We start from the raw sequence: 23,708 nt of genomic DNA, 5'->3' as shown, positions 1-23,708 counted from the left end.
AATAATTACATTAACTTTCACTTGTGTACAAGGGGGCGGGGTTAAAACATTGGGCTTTGATTCTCAGGGCTGAGCTGAGACTGGGAAAAAAACAGTACGAATAAAAAGTTGGGTTAATATGTCTGTGAGTAATTTCTCCATAAACTGCTTCATTCAATTCATCCTTTTAATAAAAAACGCCACCTTCTGCAAACTGTGCGTTATGTTGTAAAATGTGGTTTCCAAAAAAAATGATATGATGATAATATTGTGACACTTTATGGTTTCGGTTCCCAGGCGTCGCTGGCGGACGCGCCTCGAACCGAGCCTCCTGTTGTGAGATGTCCTGCAGAGAATGGCACTCTTCTACCCTGGAGCATTATGGTATGTAGGAACACCGTTACTCTGATTTGAATTTTATTGAAAGGTGTCCCGCCCCATTTCACTTGAGTCTTACAAACTACCAAATAAAATGCAGTTTGTATTTGGATGCTCGGTAAAATGAAGTCTCAGATGTCCATTGAAATTTCGCACAATCCTCAAGGCCTAAATCCCTCTCCACATCCCGAATAGTTTCCGATATCTGTGGAAATCTGACTCCCCGCCCCCTTTAGCCCCCACTCTCTCATCTTTATTGTAAAAGCAATGGCGTCAAAAGTCGTCAGTCACTCGCCTCACCCCTCCGAAAAATGAAATGTCATGTAAGTATCCCGTCTTTCAACTCTCTGGCACTCCTCCGCCTCTCCCGCTTGACTGACGGATGAGCGAGCGATGCGACTCCATCAGAGAGTGGCGCCTGACAGTTTGATTTGACAGGCCTCTTCAAAGCAAATATACTCCTCATTTCTGACACTGCATCAGTCTGACAAGAGGGAATATGTGGAGGTGGGGTGGGGTGGGGTGGACAAAAAAAAAGCCATTTGTGTATGTTCCCATCTGTACAAAATCATACTGGTGCATATCTTCATTGTCACCCATTGTTCCTGACACTGCTTATATTTTATGAAGGAAAAAAACAGACCCTCTAAAGTGTTTGTTTTAAATATTTTTTATAAGACTTGGAACTAGGTAGTAATCCAAAAAATCCACATGCTCAATTTTCTTTTTAATTGGGCATTGTCTAGTTGTCCATGTTAACTCATTCGCTGCCATTCACGAATATATTCGCTAATTGAGAATATGACGTAGAGTGCCATTCCCGAATTTGTTCTGGTTTTGGTTTTTCATGCTTGGGTGCCGATAAAGCGCTGGTCATGACCTCTAGCAATGTTTTCCCCTTCCACAAGGGGGCATCATTTCCATTTTTTTTCCCATGTTAGCGCTTTGTTCCAGCTTCAGCTATTGTTAAAGCGCTATAAAAATCAATGTGTATTGTGTTGTATTGTATTGTCTCATAGGGGGAAAATGCAAATGTAATTGCAAATGTCATTTTTGTATAAAGCATAACATCCAATGTCACCCTTGGAGTATTCTAAATAAATCTGATGTGTTTCCTGCCATTAACTGCGAAACACGCTCACTTGAGTGTGTAAATATGACGTGCATGGACCTCCCCCCCCCCCTTTGTTCAACTCATATGCAATGCATCGAGCTAAATGATTCATGGCGAGCTTTTACATAATTCATAATTAATCGCAACCCGTTGGCTTGGAATTTATGCATAGTGAAATCGCCCGTCCGCCATCGCGATATACTAATTAATATCTTAAGTTGCTCACTATGCCGGCCGGGTGTGTACAGGGCGAGAATAATGCGAGACAACGATGGTTGATGTGACGGGGGGGGTTGGTTGCGATGGCCACAATATGCCTGAAGAACTTAACGGGGCGGAGAATTGTATTTTTTATTTTTATTTTTTAATCGGAGATGTCACATGTTGAGGCTAATCACTCGGAGTGCCGTTAAGATTAGTGCTAATACGTTTCCACCCTCTCAGCTGCAGGGCGTCTTCAATCGACTCGTTTCGGCACAAACAACGACAATAAGCAACTCTCCACGTTCGAAGGTGTTTCCTTTTTTTTTTTGGGGGGGGGGGTCCCAAAATAATAACTGGGTTGACCTACTGGGGGTCACTTGGTGTTTCGCAACGCGCACCCGTGCTTGGCAAATATTTCCGTTATTAGCTTCTAAGCTGACGGCAGGCTTTAAAAGTAAACGTGACAGCTGCCGTGACTTGGACTTGACACGCCAGTTTTCCCGAAGAAGCCCAACGAATTGTGTTTACCAGCCCAAAGTATTCTTAGTTTGGACTGTTAATTCACAGGCGAGCGTCCGCTAACCCCCCTCGCATCACCACCCCACAAACAAAAGGGCCTCTTCTTCACTAATGGCGCCCGAGGCTTCGCCACTATCTTATTGATCTGCTCTCGCCCGATTTCTCGGTGACTTATACGCTCTTCTTAATTTCTATTAGTGTGCACACTGAAGCCTTATCGCCGGGGAACAATGGCCCCGTTGTCACTGGAAAGGGTCGGGGGGGCAAGAAAAAAAATATGTGCGCGCCAGCGCAAACTCGTGACTCCTCGCCGCTTTGTGACCTTTGTGCTAGGCTAATGCTAAGCGCTTGCGGGAGCGTCAGAAAATTGCATGTTGTCTTTTTTCCCCCTTCTCCATTTTATATATTGAGTTTTAGGACTACATAAACATTCAATGTAGTATTATAAACCTTAGACTCTCTTTTTTCATCAGTAAAAACAGTTAATTCCTAAATTATATGCATCTGGAGTTATATGAGCTTGAAATGAGGGCAGGTGTCCAAAAATACAATGCAATACATACATATTGGTTTATATAATATGCAAATAAAGCCTGAAAAATGACAAATGTCAACCAATAACCCACAAAAAAACGTATCATGTGACTGTGAAGTAGCTATCTATTAGCTAGCTAGCTTTCTATCTATTTTAGTTACTTCTGGGTTGGGTGAACGCTAGCGCGTGTGGCTGCCGTTGCTAACCCACAAAAAACGTACCCTGTGACTGTAAAGTGACCTTGAGAGTTTTGAAAGGCGCTTAGAAATGAAATGTATTATTATTAATGTACTATTATTATATCTCTTGAACAAAGCGCTAACATGGAAATGCTACTTGTGGAAAAGAAAACAGTGCTTAAGGCCATGGCCGGTGCTTTATCGTCACAAATAACAAAACCCGAACCAATTCAATGGCGCTCTACGTCGTATTTTCAATTCCCGAATAAATTTGGGAATGGCAGTGAATGAGTTAAATGACCAAAAAAGCTAGCCATAAAAATGTCGCATAGATGACTACTATCCTTTCAATTCTGTTTCTCTTCTATTTTGTTTTCCTGCAAAAAATAATAAAGCCATAAATTGCAGATGCGGCACAAGATACGGCGGACATTCCGTCTCGGAACCGCAGTTAAAAATGCCATAAAACTCCAGCAAAAGTCAAAGATACGGATTTATTATATTATACGGTTATTTAACATGACTGCGGATTCGAAAATGGAAGAGTTGCTTATTTTCAGCCATAACGCCTCGTGGCCTCGTTTTAAATGAAAAACTAAAAAGAAATCCTTGTTCACTTTTGGCTCCCTCAACCCCAAAAAAACTCATGACTTGACATCCATCTTTAATTTCTGGACGGGTATTCGAAAACATAACTTCGTTGAAAACCCGCTTGTTAAACTCTCCATTGTTTTGGGGGGCGACCCCGATGAATGCTCATCAGTCATCGCGTCCAAACGTCCCCGTTTGAACATTTAGCCCCCGCTTGCAACCGACTTGCTCGTTACAGCGTGAAAACGCTCGTGTCAGTGCCTGGGAGACCGTACGAGACGCCCGCCATTGGCGCTCAACGTCTCCGGGTTCGCGACCCCGCAGCGATGATAAATGTCAAGCGCGACGATATCCCGCTAACTAGGCGTGTCGGCGCCGGCCAATCATCTCGTTATTGACTGGGAAGGCGGAAAGGGAGCCTGTAATGTGACTCTAAACGCGACATAACAGCCTATTTATCCGGCTGAGCATGCGGCCCGTTTAGTCCCCTTCGCTTGGCTCCGAACTCGCCCGTCGGGTCTCGCGCCGCAATCGCCCGACGAACAGTTTGCCTATGCATCACGACGGGAAGGCTCTAAGACGGCGTTGGTCTCAAGCCAATAATTAAATACATAAATAAATTAACTCATTCACTGGCAGATATGCAAAAATGTGTCCACTCCGGTGCCAGGGTTTTTGTCATTGTCACTCAAATTCCAGGAACCACAGAATCTTGAGTTTTCAGACTACATAAACATTCAATGCAGCGTTAGAAACCTGAGACTGTCTTCTTTCATCAGGAAAAAAAAAGTATTAATTCCTAAGTTAAATGGGTCTGGAGTTATCTGAGCTTGGAATGGGGGCGGATATAGAAAATACAATGCAAAACATACGTATTGTTTTCGATAGCGCTTTAACAACAACTAAAGCTGTAAAAAAGTGCTAACATGGACAAAAGGCAAAAGCTGCCCCTTCGTGGAAGGGAAAAAACACTGCCAGAGGTCTGTACAGTTCTTTATTGGCACCCTAGCATGAAAACCAAAACCAGAACAAATTCAGGAATGGCACTCCACGTCACGCTTTTCAATTTCCGAATGGCAGTGAATGAGTTAAATACCTTAGAAAAAAAATAAATGCCAAATCCTAACCTGGGTGGCTAGCATTAGCATGCTAACAACAAAACGCCCAACTGACAAGAAATCGGAGCCATATGTCAATCCACAGGGGAAATACAAAAGGGTGTCACTTCTATGTATAGCCAAATGGGTTTTACAGTATTTTGGTTAGAGGGTGTCATTTCATCTTTCGGACACCCCCCCCCCCCCCCCAATCCCCTGCAGTCTGTCAAATCGTGCAGTGCTAAGACGCGATTGACTGTGACTAAACACATGCCGACGTCCTTTTCAATCGCCGTCTATTTTCAACCCCCCCGCCATTAACACCAGCCATACATAGGAACAAGAGCGCGGCCCTTTTCAAAATAAGTCGGTTCATTTTATGGGCTTCTAGGAAGTAAGTAGAGAGGTGTTTTTTTGAGGGGGGGGGGATTTTTATGGGAATAAATTTGGTGCAATAGAAAAAAAATGATCGTCCAATTTTTTGCGCTGTCAAAATTCAAGCTAGTTAGCTTGGAAATTCAATGTGATCCATCTCTTTATTGATGTATTCTTTTTTTTTTTTGCAGCCTTGCCAAAAAACGCATTTTGTTCGCATATTCTTGCATAATAATTTTTTTGGGGAACTAAATGGATGTGAGAGCAAGCCAACGTGACTCCATATTTGTATCTCCGCGGCAACAACAAAAAAAGATGACAGAGGAATCCACAAGGCGAAACCTGCTGTGAATTTTTGCTCAAACGTAAAACTCCCAGTCAAATCCAAGATGGCGAAATTCTCGGAGGGGTCGTCTCCCCCCCCCCCCCTTCCCGCCGCCATCCATCAACAATATTGCCATGCGGGGCGTGGAGAAACTGCTTCTTTAAGCATTTCTCCGGGAGCCATAAAAAGTGGATTGACGCTCACGCCGGGCAGGTAGAAAAAGAAGATTGGCAAACATGAAAATCAAGTCGTCTCGCGGGGGCCGTACAGCCGCGTACAGCCGCGTGCCGCCGTGCTAAATCATCGGCGGGCGCGCAGGGGGGTGTGGAAGGAAACCGTCTCCTCAAGTTTGAGCTTTTTGCCTTCTCTCCCGAGCTTGTTATTGCAGTCAATGCACCCTCACCCTCTAATAAACATCATCTGTCTTGCCCCCCCCCCCCCCCCTTCACAGTTTAATGTAACCTATAGTTTACCGTTTATTCCCCACCTGCGACATTTAAAGATGCTGAGGATCGCTTTTCCGCGCCTAAGTGATGCCAGATTGATTTCCTTTACAAATATATGAATCACCAACGTCATTAAGACTCTGGGCTCTTTTATTAAAGTGAGCTATGCCCCCCCCCCCCCCACCTCGCACTAGGAATATACTGTACCTTGCCGAACGTTAACATGTAAATAATAGCGTCAATTAATCATGCGAAGGTTTCTTCAGCCATTATCTTTGAAGGTGTCCGGTATTTCGCTCCTCATCCAAAAAGCTTCGTCAGGGAACTAACGTTTTTCTGGTAACTCCGGCCCTATGTATATATATCCCTAATGGCAGTTGTATCGATTCCTCACGCGCGTGGCCAATATTGACTTTTCCAATAAAAAGCCATTCATGTAGCTAACGGCTATTTTGACTCGTCATTAGTCAACGCTAATCTGGAAATGTAGCCGACGCACTATGCCGGGAAAAGGGGGCGTGTCCAGTCATTAAAAGGAGAAATAAAAGTCCAAATAAATCCAAAGCGAGCCATTTGTTACGCCGGCTGCCCGCCCCACAGTTTTATGGAGTCTCTCGCCTCGGCTAAGCTGCTAATCGGTTCGACGCGGCTCTCGCGTCTGCATTCAGGTGATAGCGCGCTTTGTTTTTGTTTTCATTTATTTTAGCGACAAATTTAGCGTCGAAAACATCCAGACGGGCCACTTGCTTGTCGTTCGGGATCGTGACAAGCGTCTGCGAACGTACTCACACCCCTGGCCGATGACACCCACATGCATAGATTCTTTATCATCACTAAAGAACTAATATGATAGCAAAAGCTGATCTATTTTTGTCAATATCATTGTAACTGTATGTTTTTAATGCTCAATATTCCAGAGGGCTATTTTTAAGATTTTTTTTTCTAATATCGTACAAGTGATGCTTCTATCACAGTTTATCAGTCCCCGTTTTTTAAAAGATGTGGTGTTTTGTGTATCTCCAGTCTTGTGAGCATGCCACCATAAATCCAAAATCTTAAAAAAAATAAAAGATCCCACTGTCTCGATTCTCAGAAACGAATAAAAGGAATGTAACTTTAACTCCTTTTAAAGGTTGAATTCTTGCTCCGAGTAGCCACCGCCCCCCCACCCGTTTAATTTTTTTTCTGAATAAACGGAGCGGCGAGTTGGCCGCGTTTGATGTGCCACCAAAAGCTCGCCATGATGGATGATCACTCGAGGCGTCGCACTTTGTTGTGGGACGGGCCTACTGCGCGGCTGCGAAATGTGGTGGTGTTGGGGGGGGGGAGTGTTTAAACGCCTTGTGCCTTCAAAAAATAAAATAAAATCTTTGAACTTTTTTGAATGATTGCAATTCAAACACACCAAGGCACAAGATTCTCGCATACTCAAACTAAAACTCATTTTTCATCGCAGTCCCCCCCCAACCCGTCTCCCCCTATCCCAGCTAGCAAAGATCTCCTCTGTGTTGATTTAGAAGTGAAGCGCTAGATGATGCCACCTCAATGTGAGACGGGATTTATCAAGCCAGGAGACAGCTTGTGTCGGTGCCTTCTGATCTTGACCAAAAATTTCTTTTTTTTATTATTATTATTTTTCGCTTTGCAGGGCTCCTTGCCGAACGTTAGCATATGCTAAGCATTTTAAAAGTATATTACCTGTGAAAAACGGGAGGGGGGTGCGTTTGCAGTCCAAACCGGCGAATACGAAAAACAGATTGGCCCACAAAATACACGCACACAAAAAAAAATACAGGTAACATCCAACTTACGACCGAGTTCTGTTCTGACCAAACGGCCGTAAGTCAAAATGGTCTTAAGCTGAAATACATTCAAAATGTTGAATAGAGACTCAGAGGCTAAATGACTTGCAAAACCTGAGATGCTGGCTGGCTGGCTGGCCAAAATTGTCGTAGGGTCTGGAGGTCGTGGTCGTAAGTATGTGTGGTCGTAAGTCGAGACGGTTGTAAGTCAGATGTTACCTGTATACCTGTCCTCGACTTACGACCACCCGTATTTACGACCACGACCCCCAGACCCTATGTTTAAAATTTTAATTCTACGCCTGGCACCGAAATGCGCTAGCAGGCCGGCAACACGTATGACAGTTTTGGCCAGTATCTCACTCTCGCACAGTAATCGACCGTGTGATGGCACCAGAGGGGGGAGTTTTCCTGTCATTTAGCCTATAGTCAACATTTTGAATGTATCTCGACTTACGACCGTTTGGTCGGAACGGAACTCGGTCGTAAGTCGGAGGTTACCTGTACAACAAGCATGACTGGAAAATATTTGACGTATTTCCAAATGCGACAGAATAATTAGCGGCGCGAAGATGGACGACGCCTTTACACCTGCGCAGGCGGGAGAGAGCGTTTTCACCCCGACCTCGCCGGATGCAAATGAATCACGCGGGATAGCCTTAGCGAAGGCCAACGTTTGATGGATATCGAGCACGCAGGGTGCCTCAAATTGACCCCCTGTCTTTGCCGCTTTGCGCTTGGATTTCGCCACGCTATGGTGTACACAACATCTGCTTTTCATTTCCTGCGAGAAAAACAGAGGCTAATGTAATCAGGAGGGTTTGGGGGTGGGGCGCTTTTTTATGAAGTCGGTTTCACTCTTCGGTTGAAAAGTTTTCAGATCAGACAGACTGTGCTTATTCACATCCTGTTGTTGTAACGCATGGTGATTTGAACGCCAACGGTGGAGCAACACATGTAGACGGACAATTTACTGGATTGATTCGAAATTTCTGCAAACCCAAAAGATGATAGTCCACGGTGACGAATCTCTGGATATTTTTCGACCATCCTACCTCCAAAAGGCCAATGTAATCAATTACTGCATGTTTGTATACATATTTACCATATATAGAACAATATACAGGTAACATCCGACTTACGACCGAGTTCTGTTCCGACCAAACGGTCGTATGTCGAAATCCATTCAAAATGTTAAATAGAGACTCTCAAAAAGTGAGATGCTGGCTGGCCAAAATTGTCGTAGGGTCTGGAGGTCATAGTCGTAAGTATGGGTGGTTGCAAGTCAAGCCGGTCCTAAGTCGGACGTTACCTGTATAGCCGCCCTCCAAAAATACAACTTTTTAACTCACAAAACCCAAACTAATTCGGGAATGGCACTCTATGTCATATTTTCTATTTCTGAATTAATTCGTGAATGGCAGCGAATCAGTGAATGTTCATTTTTTTGGGGGGATGCTACTTTGTTACGATATATTTGACCGCAGCTTGTTTTCGAGTGAATTCCGACAACCACGTTGGGAGTTCATGGAGCTCGCAACCAGGCCCTTTTTTTGGGCGTCGGGATGCTTTGGATTTTCTATCAGCTCACGCCAAAGTATTTCGCACGGCAATTAGCTGCGTCCTCATTCGGGCCTCCGGTCCCGTGGGCTTTAGCAGAGCCATTTATCATCCTCTGAGTCGCCATTCTATGTCAGCTACTTTATTTTGGGGGTAAACAGTCACTAGCACTTTCCATGTCAAGGCTTTTGTGGGTTGTTTCTTTTTCATACGTTTCCGTTGGGATAGCAAACGTCGTTGCGCGCGGCTCGTTTCTCACGTGATGAATACGTGGGGGGTGGAAGAGCGATGACAACGGCGAGCGACGCCAACCAAAAGCAGCTTGTTATTTACACCGGTTATAACCCCAACGACACGGAGTCAAATTTACAAGGCGCTTTATGAGCCGACTTGACATTTAGTTGGTGTTTACCCACACGGAGGCGGACGGGATAAGTCACCTTGTTAGAGCGCTGTTAAAATGTTTGGTCCACGCATCGCGTTAGCCCAAAAATGCAAGTTATTTATATTGCCTGTGAGGCGTCATTAAAAAAAAAGACGCGTCGGAGTCAGCGTAGCCGTAAACGGGCGTCAAATGTTCTCCTTCACCGATGATGTCATCAGAGGCCGCCGGGAAAAGAATTCAAATGGAGTCGTTATTTCAGAAGATCAACACCATCTTTGTGGCGACCATGTTTGTTCCAAGCAGCCAAAATCTCCTTCGCTAAAGACGCCAAGTGTAATTTTCAGCGTGGGGAGTGGAGGTGATGCGGTCGGGTGGTGGAAGGAAGGCGGGGCGGGGGGGACTTTGGCCACATTACCCCCCCCCCCCCCTCCACGAACACACTTGTCATACATTTAAACGGGCTTAAATTAGCGTCTGTTTACCGTTCTGGGCGACCATTCGTCTTCGTCAACGTTGCTCTGCTCCTCGCAAATTTGTCAGTAAGCGCTTCCACATGCCACCACCAAGCGGGGGTGAGCGGGTGGGAGGATGGAGAAAAAAAACGGGGTTATCGGAGGCCCTTCAGTCAGCCTGCAGTTAATTAGCCATGTACACTCACACACACACACACACACACACACACACACACACACACACACACACACACACACAATAGGCCCGGTGGTCATTAATCACTCGAAAGTGGCAGTTGACAAACTGAGCAAGATGTTGTTACAGACCCAAAAAAAGGCAGGAAAAAAAGTTTTCAGCTAATGACAGACATCCAAAATGTGGCCTTGTTGGTTAATTCTAGGGTGTGCGGGGTGTTGAAAGACAAGAACGTAGCGTTTAGTTTACCCTTGCGATTTCTTGTCTTTTTTTTTAACCTATTTTTGTGCGTTGAGGTATTTGCATTTTTATTTTTATTTTTTTGGGATACTCAGGTCAATGGAACGTTTTGTATACAAATATCGCTTTGGTGCCATGTTATGGTTAAGTAACCGCATCAACGGTTAGCTTTGTTGAGCCATGTTTTCGGAAAAAAAATATACGTGGCGTGACGCCATCTTGGCATCTCAAGTCAATGACTTGGTTATTGTTTGTTTTTATGCGTTGCTGCTTCTGGCGTGTATTGAAGTAGAAATATGTCCATACCATCGCTAATAATCATCTTTTGTTTTTTTGTTTGTGTTTATAGGACAATTCAACGGGGAGAGACAAACAACTCAAAGCCGCAATACCTCGCCTCCTATTTGGGGAAATCTGCAGCGAAATGCTCCCGATTTCAAGTGAGTCCTTCAAGTTTTGTTTTGTTTTAAGTCCAAGCCAAGCAGCCTCTGCAAGGGTCGTAAATTGAGAGCAGGGAGTTAATGTAAGCAGTAGATTGTGGATGGGGGGTTGAGGGGGGTTTCTTCCCTCTGATTGGATCATTAATAAGCTTGACAGCAAACTACCAAGCCCTATAAAGGACCACATTGCAACAGACAAACATTGGGAAAAAAATGTTTTGGGCTGCAGGTGGGGCCTCGGGGAGCATCAACAGCTCGTGTCCGTTACACGCCGTAAACTTGAAGTATTTTTAGCTCCAAAGACAAAAGAAGAATTGTTTGACATTCTTAAATGCATCAGATAAAGGCTCGGCCGTGGCATGGACACAGTTGACAAGGACACATTAGAAGCATTGCCGCAACCATTTGGAGTTTGGCTGACTGAGTCAATGAGGGGAAAAATGAACAAATGAAAAATGTCAACGATTAATGCAGACACTTTTATTGGCAAGCTTTGAATTATTATGATTATTATTATTATTATTATTATTATTATTATTATTATTATTATTATTATTATTATACACATCATCATCAATATTATTAGTTCTATTATTATATTATTGTTGTTATTATTATTATCAATATTATTATTACTATTATTATTATTGTTATTATCATCATCATTATTATGATGATGATGATGATGATGTTGATTATTATTATTAGTAGTAGCAGTAGCAGTATTAGTATTAGTATTAGTAATAGTATTAGTATTAGTATTGTATTATTAGTAGTATGATGATTATGATTATTATTATTATGATTATTATTGTATTTTAATCTATCCCGCAGTACAGCTAAAAATGAATTTGACTGTCTTCAGCGCCAATGACAGTGCGTTTACTTGCCCTGCAGGAATCCTTTTGTGTTATATGCCAGGAAAAAAAATCAACGTTTACAGAAGAAGAAAAACAACAAATACCGGTAAGTGACTTTTTTCTTTCTTGGTTGTTTTTTGTTTAATTACTAACCGCTTAAAATACATCTGCGAAAGAGCTCGTTTGAAGCGTAAACATGTTGAGGCTTGTTTTAGTGTCAAATTAACTTAACTTCAATGTTATTGGAGCAAATCACTGTGCAGGTTTTAACGGTAGCACGTGACCGATTACATTGTCATCGGCGTACTTGCGCATCGGGATCCCGATATCGTTGAAATCGGCACATGTCGTTTGACAAATGCGAAAGGCGAGCGTAAAAAAAAACCTGCTAAAACTTGTTCATGGCAAAACTTGTTTACAATATGGCCGCAATATCCAGATTGCATCGTAGAATGTAAACATGTGAGTTAGTACACGCACCATGTTAAAACGAAGGTGTAAAACATGCGGGTTGTGGGCCATAAAGGGCCCCTTGTGACTAATAATACAGCCAGTAACACAACATTTGGCGCTATTTGCGTCCATCATAGTGCAGACAACCAAAAAAAAAATCTTTTGCCGGTGTTTCCCAAATAATGCACATCCACGCTGTTGCAAGTTATATTATAGATTTTTTTTAATATTTGTTTTTTTTTTTCACGCTTGAAGCTATCTCCAATAAATACAAGCATCCCCACCCTGCATGAAGTACATATAAAAACTCATTTGGGCCTCAAATTATAAATGAGTGCGAATGGTCACTATTGGTAGCCCAAAGTCGAGGTTGTGGTCAGTCTTTGTCCGTACAAAGCATATGGGGAGTAGTAAGGCCCGGTGGCCGCGGGCACCGGCACCGGGGCTCCGGGGGCGGGCAGCGGGCTTTTGGAATACGGGTGATAGCGGGCGCCGAGTCCAAGCGGGTGATGCGGGCCACCTCTCAGGGCGAGCGGGCCGGACGGGTTCATGTGCACGTGGCAGGCCATGGCGGCGGCTAGCGAGGGCGAGCCCGGGTAGCCGGAGAGCAGTTTGTCGGATCCGGCGGCGGCGAACGCCGTGTGCGTCCTGAGGTGTCCCAGCAGCTCGTCGGAGCTGGAGAAGCGCTTGTCGCACGCTCCGTTCGCCGACACCCAGTTGCAGGCGTGCGGCAGCGGGTCGTTGGGCAGCACGAAACCGTACGGGTAGAGCGGGTGCGCGGCGAACGACGACGGCGCGCCGTGCAACGGGTGCGCGGAGTAAACTAGCGGGTATCCGGATTTGAGGTGCGAGGCGGCGTCGTGCGCGCAGTTTGCGCCGGAGCTCGCCGACAAATGTCCGCCGCAGTGGTAGCCCAGGCAGTACGGGTCCCGGCACAAAGCAGCTGACATGAGCGAGGGGGGGGACGCCTTGCCGCACGCTGCCAATTGGGCGCTCAGCAGCTGACTGCTGGATTTGGCGTGCTCCAGGCTCATAGCCGGGGGCAGGAAGGGCTGGTGGTACCCGGCGTAGCCCCCCGCTAAACTCCCCGGGTAGGAAATGCCAGCGGGCGGTAAGGGGAAAACGGCCTTGTAGGGGGAAACCGGAGCCACCAATCCGGAGGCGAGCGTCGACGAGGTCACGGATGGTGTGTCGCAGGCCTTGCCGCTGTCCCGCCCTGCGTCCGGGCTAACGGCGCTCGTCCGGTTGCTCCCCGGCGACGGCGTGTTTTGATGCCGCTCGCACTCCCTTTTGTCGTCCTTGTCGCACGGCGGCGGCGAGGCCGTGGCGGAGGCGCAGGAGCTCGGGCTGGCGCTGCGGCTGCCCGTCCTCGCCGCGAACGGCGGGCAGGTGGCGCTCGGCACCCGGAAAGTGTTTTTCTCTCCGATTGGGCTAGGCTCCTTCTTGGCGTCCGAGCACGACGACGATTTGGCGTAGGGCTTAAAGCTCGACTTGTCGTCGGCGCCGATGTCGCTGATCTTTAGGGGGCCGCTTTTGCTCTCCTTGTCCCCTGCGGACGCCGCCGACGAAAGCTTGGAGGAAGCCGGCGGGTCCGCTTTGCCGATCTGGGAGCACGTTTGGGCCAAGAGCGCCAGCGGGCTCTTCTTGGCGTCCAGCTGTCACGCACAACAAATCTCCGTTAAGCACCGTGTCATTTTGGGGGGGTTGTACAGCCGGAATTTTGAATTATATTTGCTTCTGTTTTTCAAAATAATCTCTTAACTCATTCACCGCCATTCCCAAATTTGTTCGGGTTTTGGTTTTTCTTACGAGGGGTGCTGACAAAGCGCTGGCCGTGGCCTCCGGCACAAGAGGGCAGCATTGTCACAAGAGGGCATCATTTCCCTCGTGTCCATATTAGCGCTTTGTTCCAGCTTCAGCTGTTGTTAAAGTTCTATATAAACCAATATGTATGTATTGTATTGTATTGTATTTTGGACAGCTGCCCCCATTTCAAACTCAGATAACTCCAGACCCAATAATTTAGGAATTAACTCTTTTTTTTCTGATGAAAGAAGAGAATTTATGTTTTTTTTTAACGCTGAATTAAATGTTTACATCGTCCTAAAACTCAATATTTTGTGGGTCCTGGAATTTAAGTGACAATGACAAAAATTTTTGCACATCGTCTGGCAGTGATTGAGTTAAAGTCTCTCTTCTATGCAGCTGCATAAATCATTTCGCCATCCACAATGTAATGGCGACCAAATTTGAAAAGCATAACAAAACCGTTATTCAATTGAGATAAATCGTCAAAATTGTCCACGTGAAACGACGCGACGGTCCCAATCTGCCTCCGGGGGCCTCGGATTTGACACCCTCTGCCTTCGAACGCCTCAAACAACCCGAACGGAGGAAGAAGACTCACCTCGATGGGGCTGATCGGCGTGGACGGCAACGGCTGGAGGTACTCCGGGTGCATGATGTGCCCCCCCCGAGCGGTGAGCATTTTCAATAACTTGATGGGCAGGCGGCTGGCCTGGCGCTGCGGGTCTGCGGGGGAGGAGACGGTGCCTTCGGAGGCTCTCGCTGCGCCTTTCTCCCCCGACGAGGAGCGGCTCTCCCACGCTGGATTGCTGCTGTGTCTCAGGAGGGGCGCCGGGGGGGCCGCGATCATGACCCCAAGCTGGCGCGAACGGCCCAGGAATTCATGCGTAGGTTGGTGGGTGGGCGATGCCCCTCCGAATTTGCTGTAATCCGTTCGTGGGCAATCCGCGTCCGCAGTGGCGTCTTCTCCCCTCGGCGTCCCGTGACGGAGTGGTCGAGGGTCCGAGAGCGCGCTCGGATGACGAGAGGGAGGAGAGAGATGGAGGCGGTGCGTCAAAAGGGAGGCACGATCACTCCGCCTCAACCGCCCTCCCACACGGCTTAACTGTGCGTGCGTCGATCGCAGCCTGCAAGAGTTGATGCGAGGTGAAAATGACGTCGCGTGTCCACGCGGGGGTGCGTTTCACGCCGACGGCGCCTTTTAACGTGGCGCTTTTCGCGTTATCGGTTTTGTTTTTATACGTTCGGATCTGGTAGATGCACGTCGACGAGCTAAAATGATCTCATGGATAATAATAATACATTTCATTTTAAGCGCCTTTCAAAGCTATCAAGGACACCTTACCGTCACAGACAAGCATAGGCACTATAATAAATAAAATACAATCACAAATAGAATACAATAAATCAAATCCAATTCTAAATAGAAACGAAAGAAAGAGCTACACAGAAAATGTGATTTTAAATAGGTGGCTTTTGAGATGGGATTTGAAGGTGGGAAGAGAATCGATGTTACGAATGTTGGGAGGAAGTGAGTTCCAAAGTTTGGGGGCAGAGCAGCTGAAAGCTCTGTCCCCCATAGTGCTGAGACGGGCACGGGGACACCTCACCAGGTATGCATCCTAATCAAATGCCCGAGCCGCTTCATCTGCCTCCTAGTGAAGGAAATTTGCAAGCGTTCACACCATAGAACAATTTTGCGATCTTATCTTGTTTTTTGGGGAATGTTAGAAGCACAAACACAGAAAGTCCCAACTGGTTTTTTTATTTTGGTCAGGGGAGGAGGGGCTAAAACCTTCCCCGCTGGCGCACTCCGATGCAGCCTGGCATCTGTCACTTCTCCGTCCTAGTCGCCAGTTATCTGTCAACCGTCGGCATTTCTCTTCTTCAGTCACATTGAGGTCAACGCTGAGTGCAAAAATAAAGAGTAGGGAAAGGGGGGGGGGGGGGGGGGCTCGTATGTCGGCTTCGGAGTTAAATTGAAAACCATTCCGGCGGCCATTTTGAATTCCGGCCAAACTAGGCCGCAAGTCGGAAAAAATAACACGTTTGAGTGACGGATGCTTCTGGAATGAATTAATCTCATCACGTTGAATCCGAAATAGTTTACGATGCAAAAAGCGTTTCATGAAAGTGTCTTGCGGTCACCGTTCATGTCGAAATCTTCCATTTCCCAATCAATTCCCAGCGCCGTATTCTGAAATAGGCCCACTTAATCTGATTACCCAATCGTTTCTAAACGTTGTACTTCTCGGGCCAAAGTTAAACAGATGCGAGTTATTTTTTTTTCAGATTTTTTTTTTTGATTGATAACAGCGCTGCCGTTTTCGGCAACGCCAAGTCGGCCGGTGACACGGCGGTTTGAGTTATTAGGACGGGGGAAGGGCGACCGTAAATTTGCCCCCGTCAGCCAAAAACTCTTTTATTGTGGCCCTGATGGATGGGCCGCCGAGACGCACAGCAAATTCCCAACTCGGTCCCTAAATGGCTGCACATTTTTCCACTGCCCCCGCCGCTTCCCTCACTGTGGTCGTAATTCATGACTTTTAAACAGAGAGACTGAAATCTCCCGCTTGTATTTCAACCAGGCGGGACACTTTTATGGACGGGACGCAGCCCGCTTGCCAGGACGGCTGCTTCAAAGTCGGACGTCGGTTGAGTTAGCGGCTGGCGACGAGCTTTCGGAGATTCTTGCAATTTGGACAAACGTACTCGGTCATAATTCGTTGTTGTTGTTGTCTTTTTTGGGGGTTTTTTGTTCCTTGACCAGGACATACACAACGTCAAATAAGTTTACTTTAGTCTTGTACTGTATTATTAAAAAATCAAAACAATTAAAAAATGTAAACAATTAAACATCAATTAAAATATTTGTGAAAATATTTACATTAAAAAATAAAATATACAAAATTAAACAAATTTAAATATTGAAATTATAAATTTGTTACATTTGTAATTTTTTTTAAATGTAAAATTTTTACATTTTTTTATTTAACAAAATTACAAATTTAAAATGTTTGTAACTTTTGTTTTTTATTTAAAAAAGTGTATTTTTTTATTTTATTTTTTCGAGATATTTAAAAAGTTTAATCTTTTTTTGTACAAATTTTACAGTAGAAATGTTTTGTATTTTAAAATTTTAAAATTTAAATTATTTTATATTTTTATATTATTGTATTTTTAAATTGTATTTAATTTTTTATTTTGACATTTTTATTTTTATATTTCTATATTTTTACATTTTTTATGTCTTAAATGAATACATAAATAAACGTGAATAAAAAAAATTAGTAAGAAATATTACTCCCCCCCCCCCCCCCCGCGCGTTAAATGCCGCTATCCGCCAATTGCTCTTGTTTAATTGATTCGCCTCGTGCCAAGTCCCATCACATTAATAACGGTTAAGTACAATTCCAGTGCGTCGCCCGCAGTGGCGCGTCTACGGGGAAATTAACGGCCTTAACTAACTGCCGTCTGCCCGGCAAGAACACCCCCACCCGTTACTAGTTGCTCTCTTTACTCACGACGAATTTGATACCAAAAATAAAATAAAAGAAATAAATAAGCTTCAGTGTTGCAACCGGAAAAAACTGCAAATAATTGAATATCTCCACCGCCTCACCCCCAAAAAAACTCAGCAACCAATTGACCTTTTCATTCCAATAGCTTTCAACGCATCTTGATGACCCCTCAACTCCCCACCCCCCTATTACGGCCTCGCAAAGCGCCGACAAGTAAATGCCGTTTTGAGTGAATAAGATCCCGATTAGTGCTAACTTCACATGGCCCTTTGACAGCCGACGGGAGACACGGGAGTCGAGGTGGGGTGGGAGGGGGATTTCCATTGCCGAATGACACTTGGAAATTGCTCCCGTCACCTTGGATGGCTGCCGTAATGCACCTTGAACGTCTTTAAAGTGCGCCGAATTAGACGAGCGAGTCGACGAGCCGTCCTTCAAGCGAATATGACAAGAAAATGGCGCCGCGTTCGTCTTTGAAAGGCTGAGGGGGTTCTTAACCGGCACGGAATAAGAACTTGTCGGGTAGTGTTACCAGTGTGATGCGGTTAAGACGGGACACCTCGGATACTTGAAAGTCAAGCGTACCCCCCGCCCCCGTCCTCCATTTTGCAGGCGAAGAGTTGGCCGGGTTGTGAGGTGGCGTCGGTTTGAAGGATCTTTTTCCACGTTGTCTCCTCGATTAGTCAAAGCTAGTCAGGAGCGGCAACTTTAAAGCCCGCCGAGATGAAACGCTGTCGTCCACTCGACTGCCGTATCAGGCAGGTGAGGGAGGGGGGGGGATGTCATGCTGTACGTACGCGTTAGCTTCAGACGAACCACCCCCCCCACACCCAACCCTCCGTCCCACGACAGCTGCCATATTTCCCGTTAAGAACTTTGTGGAAACTTTGTCAAGTCGCTCCTGCGTTGTTATCATCTTGTCTGGCTGGCCTCAGGGATTAGTAACGTGCCTCTGTCATTTTAAGGGGGGGGGGGGGTCATCCATAACATAGCATAAATCATCGTCGATGCCTCAGATTTAATTTCCGGCGGGTGAAAATGTACAGGTAGCGTGTTTTGACACTCAAGGGTGTGTGTATTTGGGGGGGGGGGTGTCTGTGATGGGCATATTGCTTCTCGTAAAAAGCGAAGGCCTCGAGAATGATTTTGTCACATTTCCCAAGCGGGATTAAGGATACGCGGGAGGGGCTCCGGAATTAGCGTCAGGCGGTCGGTCGGAGCCTTTCGACACTTAGCGCTCCATTTGTCGACTTAACGATCAAATGCTCATGTCTGACGCCTCCTTTTGCGGCGTTTCCACCTTTCCATTCGGTCACTGATTCTCAAAGTGTGACGGACAGGTAGGGGGTGAGGGGGGGGGGGGTTGTCACAAAAAAATATTTCCGTATCGCTTTTTTTAAAGCATACTTTGACACGAGAAGCAGAGTACCTCCGTCCAAAACTTGCCCAATACAAAACTGTTCTGCAAAACTGTCACGACTTGGAATTGAAGCGGATTGATGTGGGACAGGAGATGTGAGATGGTCTCTTTTCATTAATGGATGCTCCAGCTTGTCTTTTGTGTTGGGATTTTAGTTTTTTGTTTGCTTTTTTGACTTCAAGATGGCGCCACAACAGCGGCTGCCTTTACAGCAGTCCTTTCCTTTTCTCTTACTTTCACCACTTTACTGCTGTAAAATGTAAATTTCTCCACTGTGATCCTAATCCAATCCAATCCAAAAGGCAAAACTGGATGCAATATTGACCGCCCCTCCGTCGCCATCTTGGATACACCCAAGCGCACAAACGGGAAGGAATGTTTAATTTCAAGCGGATTGCCAAAGGATCACCGACCGACAAAACCACTTCAAACCCGTGTACACCGTTGGCTTTTCGTTGACCTTTTTAGCCCCGCCCCCTCCCACTGTTTTTAATGTACAGCTGGGCTAGCCTTGAAATTCTTAGGACGGTGCTCTTCCTTCTGTTAATCCGTCCCGGCTTTTCCATAAACCTGACTTTATTAGCTCCTACGGGGATGATCCGTGTGGAATTGAGCTCAGAGAAGAAGAAAAAATGGAGAACCGTGTCAGTTTAACTTTATTCAGATGTCCGTTCGGAAGATGGCGGGATGAAAAATTCTCACCAATTGTTTCTCGCTAGCGCCCCCCACCCTCGACGCGAGTATATGTCTGACACCTCTTGACCGTGTTTGAAGTTTAAATTTCAACTCCCCCAGGGTGGATTCGCGGGGTGACGAATATTAAAAAAAGACAAAGTGCGGCTTTAGAGCTCAAGCGTATTCATGGCGAGCAAGAACCGTTCCGCCGTTTGATGAGCAAAGTCCAATAAGTCGATTTCCCAACCGTGCCGGTATTACATTATTTTTTCTTTCGTAATTTACGGCATGTGTTTTCTCTTACGATGATCCCCGTAAGACCGCCCCCCTTTAAGTCTTCCTTGTCTTGGGGCTTACGCAAAGAAGAATAAAACCTGACCTCAAAGCTTGTTTTGTCGAGCGGGCATGATTCATGCGTGGAGTGGTGGGGCGGTAATTGTGAGTGATGGGGTGTGTAGGATTGAAGGGTGGTCCGACCCAAAAAAAAACTAGCTTAAGTTTAGCGGTCTCAATCTTTTGATCACGTTTGCGCTGAGTTGTCGTTTTTTTGGGGGGCAAAATTTCCTATAGAAGCTCTCGTCGTGGTGCCGATTTTCTGCAAATAAGTAAGAGTGTCGGTTTTCCGCCAAAGATTGCGAAAAAAATACTGAAATATTTTCCAGTCAAAAAAAAACACGTAACACAATATTAAAAACAAACACGGTTTAATTCGTAAAGTCTTACATCAATATTTTGTATTTTTTTTGGGGGGGGGGAATCATCATCCAAAAGGGTCTCTAGTTTTGTGTGACCTCCACTATATGCCGAAATTTGAATGTCAAGCCCGTAGTCCATTGGACAGCGGTTAGCCTGCTAGCTAATGCTAAGTCGACATCATGGCACCTTTGCCATTTGTTTTCTTGTTCTCTCTCTGTCTGTCTATCTGTCTCTCCCTCTGTCTCTCTCCCTCTCTCTCTCTCTCTCTCTCTCTCTCTCTCTCTCTTTCTCTCTCTATCTCTTTTTACATGGAGGACAGCGAGAAATATGTGACATGTCGACGCGTGGAGGGCCAGAAGTAGGATTAATGGCCGCCCGCCCGCCCGCAAGGTCCTGCGGCGGTAATTGCAAGCAGAATCGGAGTCTGTGATCTCGGCAGCGGTATGCGACATGTCAAAACAGGCCGGCCTTTTGACAGATTGCCTTACCCCTTTTTTTTTCAGAAATAACTTAAGCACATTTGTTCTCTGAAATGAGATGGTGGCGGCTTTCAAACTGAACCGCTCGCGATCACGTCGTCCTTACGCTGTCAATGAACAATCGCCATCTTGACAGTTGTGATATCCCGATGCAACCTGCACATTGTTAGCCATTTTGTGCTCAATCATCACAATTTGGTCGAGATTAAATTTTCAATTCACGCATCGACTCCAGGGCCAGGGTTTTTGTCACTGATGGTCTGAAAAAAAAAAAAAAAAAACATAAACATCTGAAGCGCAGCTGGCCGCCGGGGGTCAGCGCAGGGGCAACGCCTATCGGGGCCCCTCAGCGTTGGAATGATTGATGGCGACGTGTGCACGTGTGACATCAATGCCAAAAGTAAACAGTTCGTAACCCCCCTCGAAATCTCCAACGAAAGTTATTTTCCCTTTTTTCTTTCTTTTTGTTTTCGGGTGTAGCGATGGACGAACGTCGCCGTTTGCTCGCAACCCGGGGCAACCGCCTGCTTCTACCGCCCGCCCTTTTCAGGCATCCGCGTGCGCGCGTACGTGCAGCGTGCGTGTCTACTTCAAGTATTAATTTGTGTAGCGCCACCCCGTTTAATTGGTCTTAATCTGAAGTGAGCGGCTTTGATCTGCCTGACAGTTTGACTGCATTAGCGCCAGCGCGGGGGCTAATCCTCGCCGTAGCTTGTTCTGGCGGCTCAGCCGGAGGCCTGTCCAAGCATAATATGTCAGCTGAGGGGGATAAGCCGTCATCAAACAAGCGCGTCTAAGCTTCTGGAACACGAGGGTTGAAGGGTTGCCGTCACGCTGCGCCGACACAACAACCGCCGCGCACCTTTTATAAAAAAAAAAGAAAAAAATTCCTTAGCGGAACGCCATCAACTTGACTACGTTTTCATTTTTTTTCCAAAACGTTATAACTCATCTTGCATTCCAGCGTGCCAGGAAAGATTGTCATGCGTCAAGAAATGATCCGCTGGTTGTTGATTCCGTCCCAAATTTTGCATACGGGTGAATCACTACCTTGGAGTGACGACAGGAGGGCTTAAAAAGAGTAGTTTGCTTGGCTTGAAGATGTTTGCGCTTCGCTCTTGATATCATCTAGTTGTAATAAAAACATTGCGTCCAAAAAAATGAGCAAATCGCGGCTTGGAATTGAAGCGGATTTAAGTGGGAAAGGAGATGTGAGACAATCTGTTTTGATCAATGGATGCTACAGCTTCGTGTTTGCTTTATAACATTTAGCTTGTCGCAGATGTGCATATTCCACCATGATTATCCCTGATCCACTGGTGAAAAGGACACTTTGATCCTCTCCTCATTCATCTAGAACTGCTCCATATGACAAAGAGGGTGCAGAAAGTGCTTAAAATTGAATGACTATCTGTTTCTTTTATGTTGTGTCACATTATTTGTTATTTAGGTCTTTTTGGGGGACTTCAAGAGTGGCTGCAGCAGCTCCTGTGTTTTGTTTTTCTACTTCTTCCTTTCCTTTCCTCTTACTTCCACGACTTTGCTGATGTGCAATGTCAATTTCTCCACTGCGAGACTAATTCAATCCAAATATACTGTAAATCTAGTGTGAATACTGTATATTTTCCTTTTATATTTGATATTTTTTATGATTTCTGTCTAAATTGTAGATTTTGCGAACCCTTCCACATGCCAGTCAGGCCCTTCTGCTCATCACCTGTCAACAAAAAGGTGACGCGTGATCTGTTCTGACGGCAAGCCAAACAAGTGCGGTCAAGTGTGCTGTTGGCAATCGGTCCCGTGACCACACACACTCGATGGCAGGATCGTAAACATAGTCACATGGGCGGCGTATCATCGCGTCTTTATCTCATATCTGTACAAACCGGAGCGTTTTTGTTTTTTTTCACGCACATTTTTAAAATTGTTTTCTAACCGCGCCGTCGTTTCACATCCCGAACTCTGACTGAACTGTGATGAGTTGTGATAGCCATCTTGACAGCTTGAAATGGAGAAAATGGCAGCACTTTTGACAAAATATTTACACTTTGCTATTTTTTGAATAGTTTAAAAAAAAATGGCCACACCTACTAAAGCATGTTAGCATCATGAAATACAAAAATATTATATAACCACTTAATATATTTGCATGCTCTTTTAGTGTTTCTGTACAGATTCAATATGGCTGTCCAGTATTTTTTTTGATTGATATATTGAACGAAAAAAAATAGGGGAGGCGGGCGGGGGGCGCGCACAAAGAGATTAATGCCATTTCAGTGCACGTCACGAGCTGTGCAAAAGTGCAGCCGCTGACAGCTGGAGCATTAGCGCGCCCATTAAGGGGGGTGTCCAACATTTCCAGGGAAAGCGTTTGAAAAATGACAACCTCCCGGCAACGCCGCGCTATTAATTGTACACAGAGGCCGGTGGGGGCAAAAAAAAGAGAAAAAAACACATGGAAACAGTCTGTGGGACAAAAGACGCCTTGTTTCCCCCCCGCCCCCCACAAGGGGCCTTGTTTGCACGTCAGCCGTTTAATGGCAACAACCGGGGGGGTAATTGTTTTGCGCAACTAATTCATTCAACTCTGCGTGCGCGTGGGCTAATTTCTTTAAATGGTTTTCTCGGAATGCGAAGAGTGAATGTTTCTGGGTGTATTTTGAGGCAGATTTCATCGGTTAACCACATCATCTGTCTTTGTGTACTGTTGATGCTATTTGTGAGCCCGCCTATGGCATTTCCCATGATGTGTTAGCATTAAGCTAAGCCTCATCACGTCAGTGTTATGTGCTTGTTGTAAATACAACGTGCGTCTTTGTTTTTGCTCGTTTTTGACAGTCAACTTGGAACAGTGGAGAGACGATATTGTATTTATTTCAGCTGGTGTGCACCACCCCCCTCTCCCATTCTAGGGGAAAAAGAGGCCACAGAGGCGCAGAAACTGATGAGAAAGGATGATATATGTTGCACCCGTGTCCCTG

At 45.6% G+C, this 23,708-nt stretch overlaps 1 protein-coding gene and 1 long non-coding RNA gene across 5 annotated transcripts in view; one reads left to right on the top strand and one right to left on the bottom strand.

Annotated features, from left to right (window-relative positions):
* The first annotated feature begins 275 nt into the window (after positions 1-275).
* The window catches only part of LOC148887612 (uncharacterized), a 54,444-nt gene continuing 31,011 nt past the window's right edge, over positions 276-23,708 (top strand). For all 4 annotated transcript variants that reach the window (XR_016117633.1, XR_016117634.1, XR_016117635.1 and 1 more), the window contains exons 1-3: positions 276-363; positions 10,727-10,817; positions 11,715-11,783. This is a non-coding gene — a long non-coding RNA (uncharacterized LOC148887612). The remainder of the gene's footprint in view (positions 364-10,726; positions 10,818-11,714; positions 11,784-23,708) is intronic.
* LOC148887613 (zinc finger protein 503-like) lies at positions 12,336-14,948 on the bottom strand. The gene is made up of 2 exons (XM_089015996.1): positions 14,538-14,948; positions 12,336-13,785 (listed from the first exon to the last, which is right to left on the bottom strand). Exons 1-2 carry the CDS (start codon positions 14,784-14,786, stop codon positions 12,478-12,480), a joined length of 1,557 nt encoding a protein of 518 aa, XP_088872122.1. The 5' UTR covers positions 14,787-14,948; the 3' UTR covers positions 12,336-12,477.

Source organism: Hippocampus bargibanti, linkage group LG15 (genome assembly GCF_051943395.1).
Source record: "Hippocampus bargibanti isolate YZ-2025 linkage group LG15, ASM5194339v1, whole genome shotgun sequence".
NCBI classification, from domain to species: Eukaryota; Metazoa; Chordata; class Actinopteri; order Syngnathiformes; family Syngnathidae; genus Hippocampus; species Hippocampus bargibanti.
This window is presented reverse-complemented; position numbering and strand designations above follow the sequence as displayed.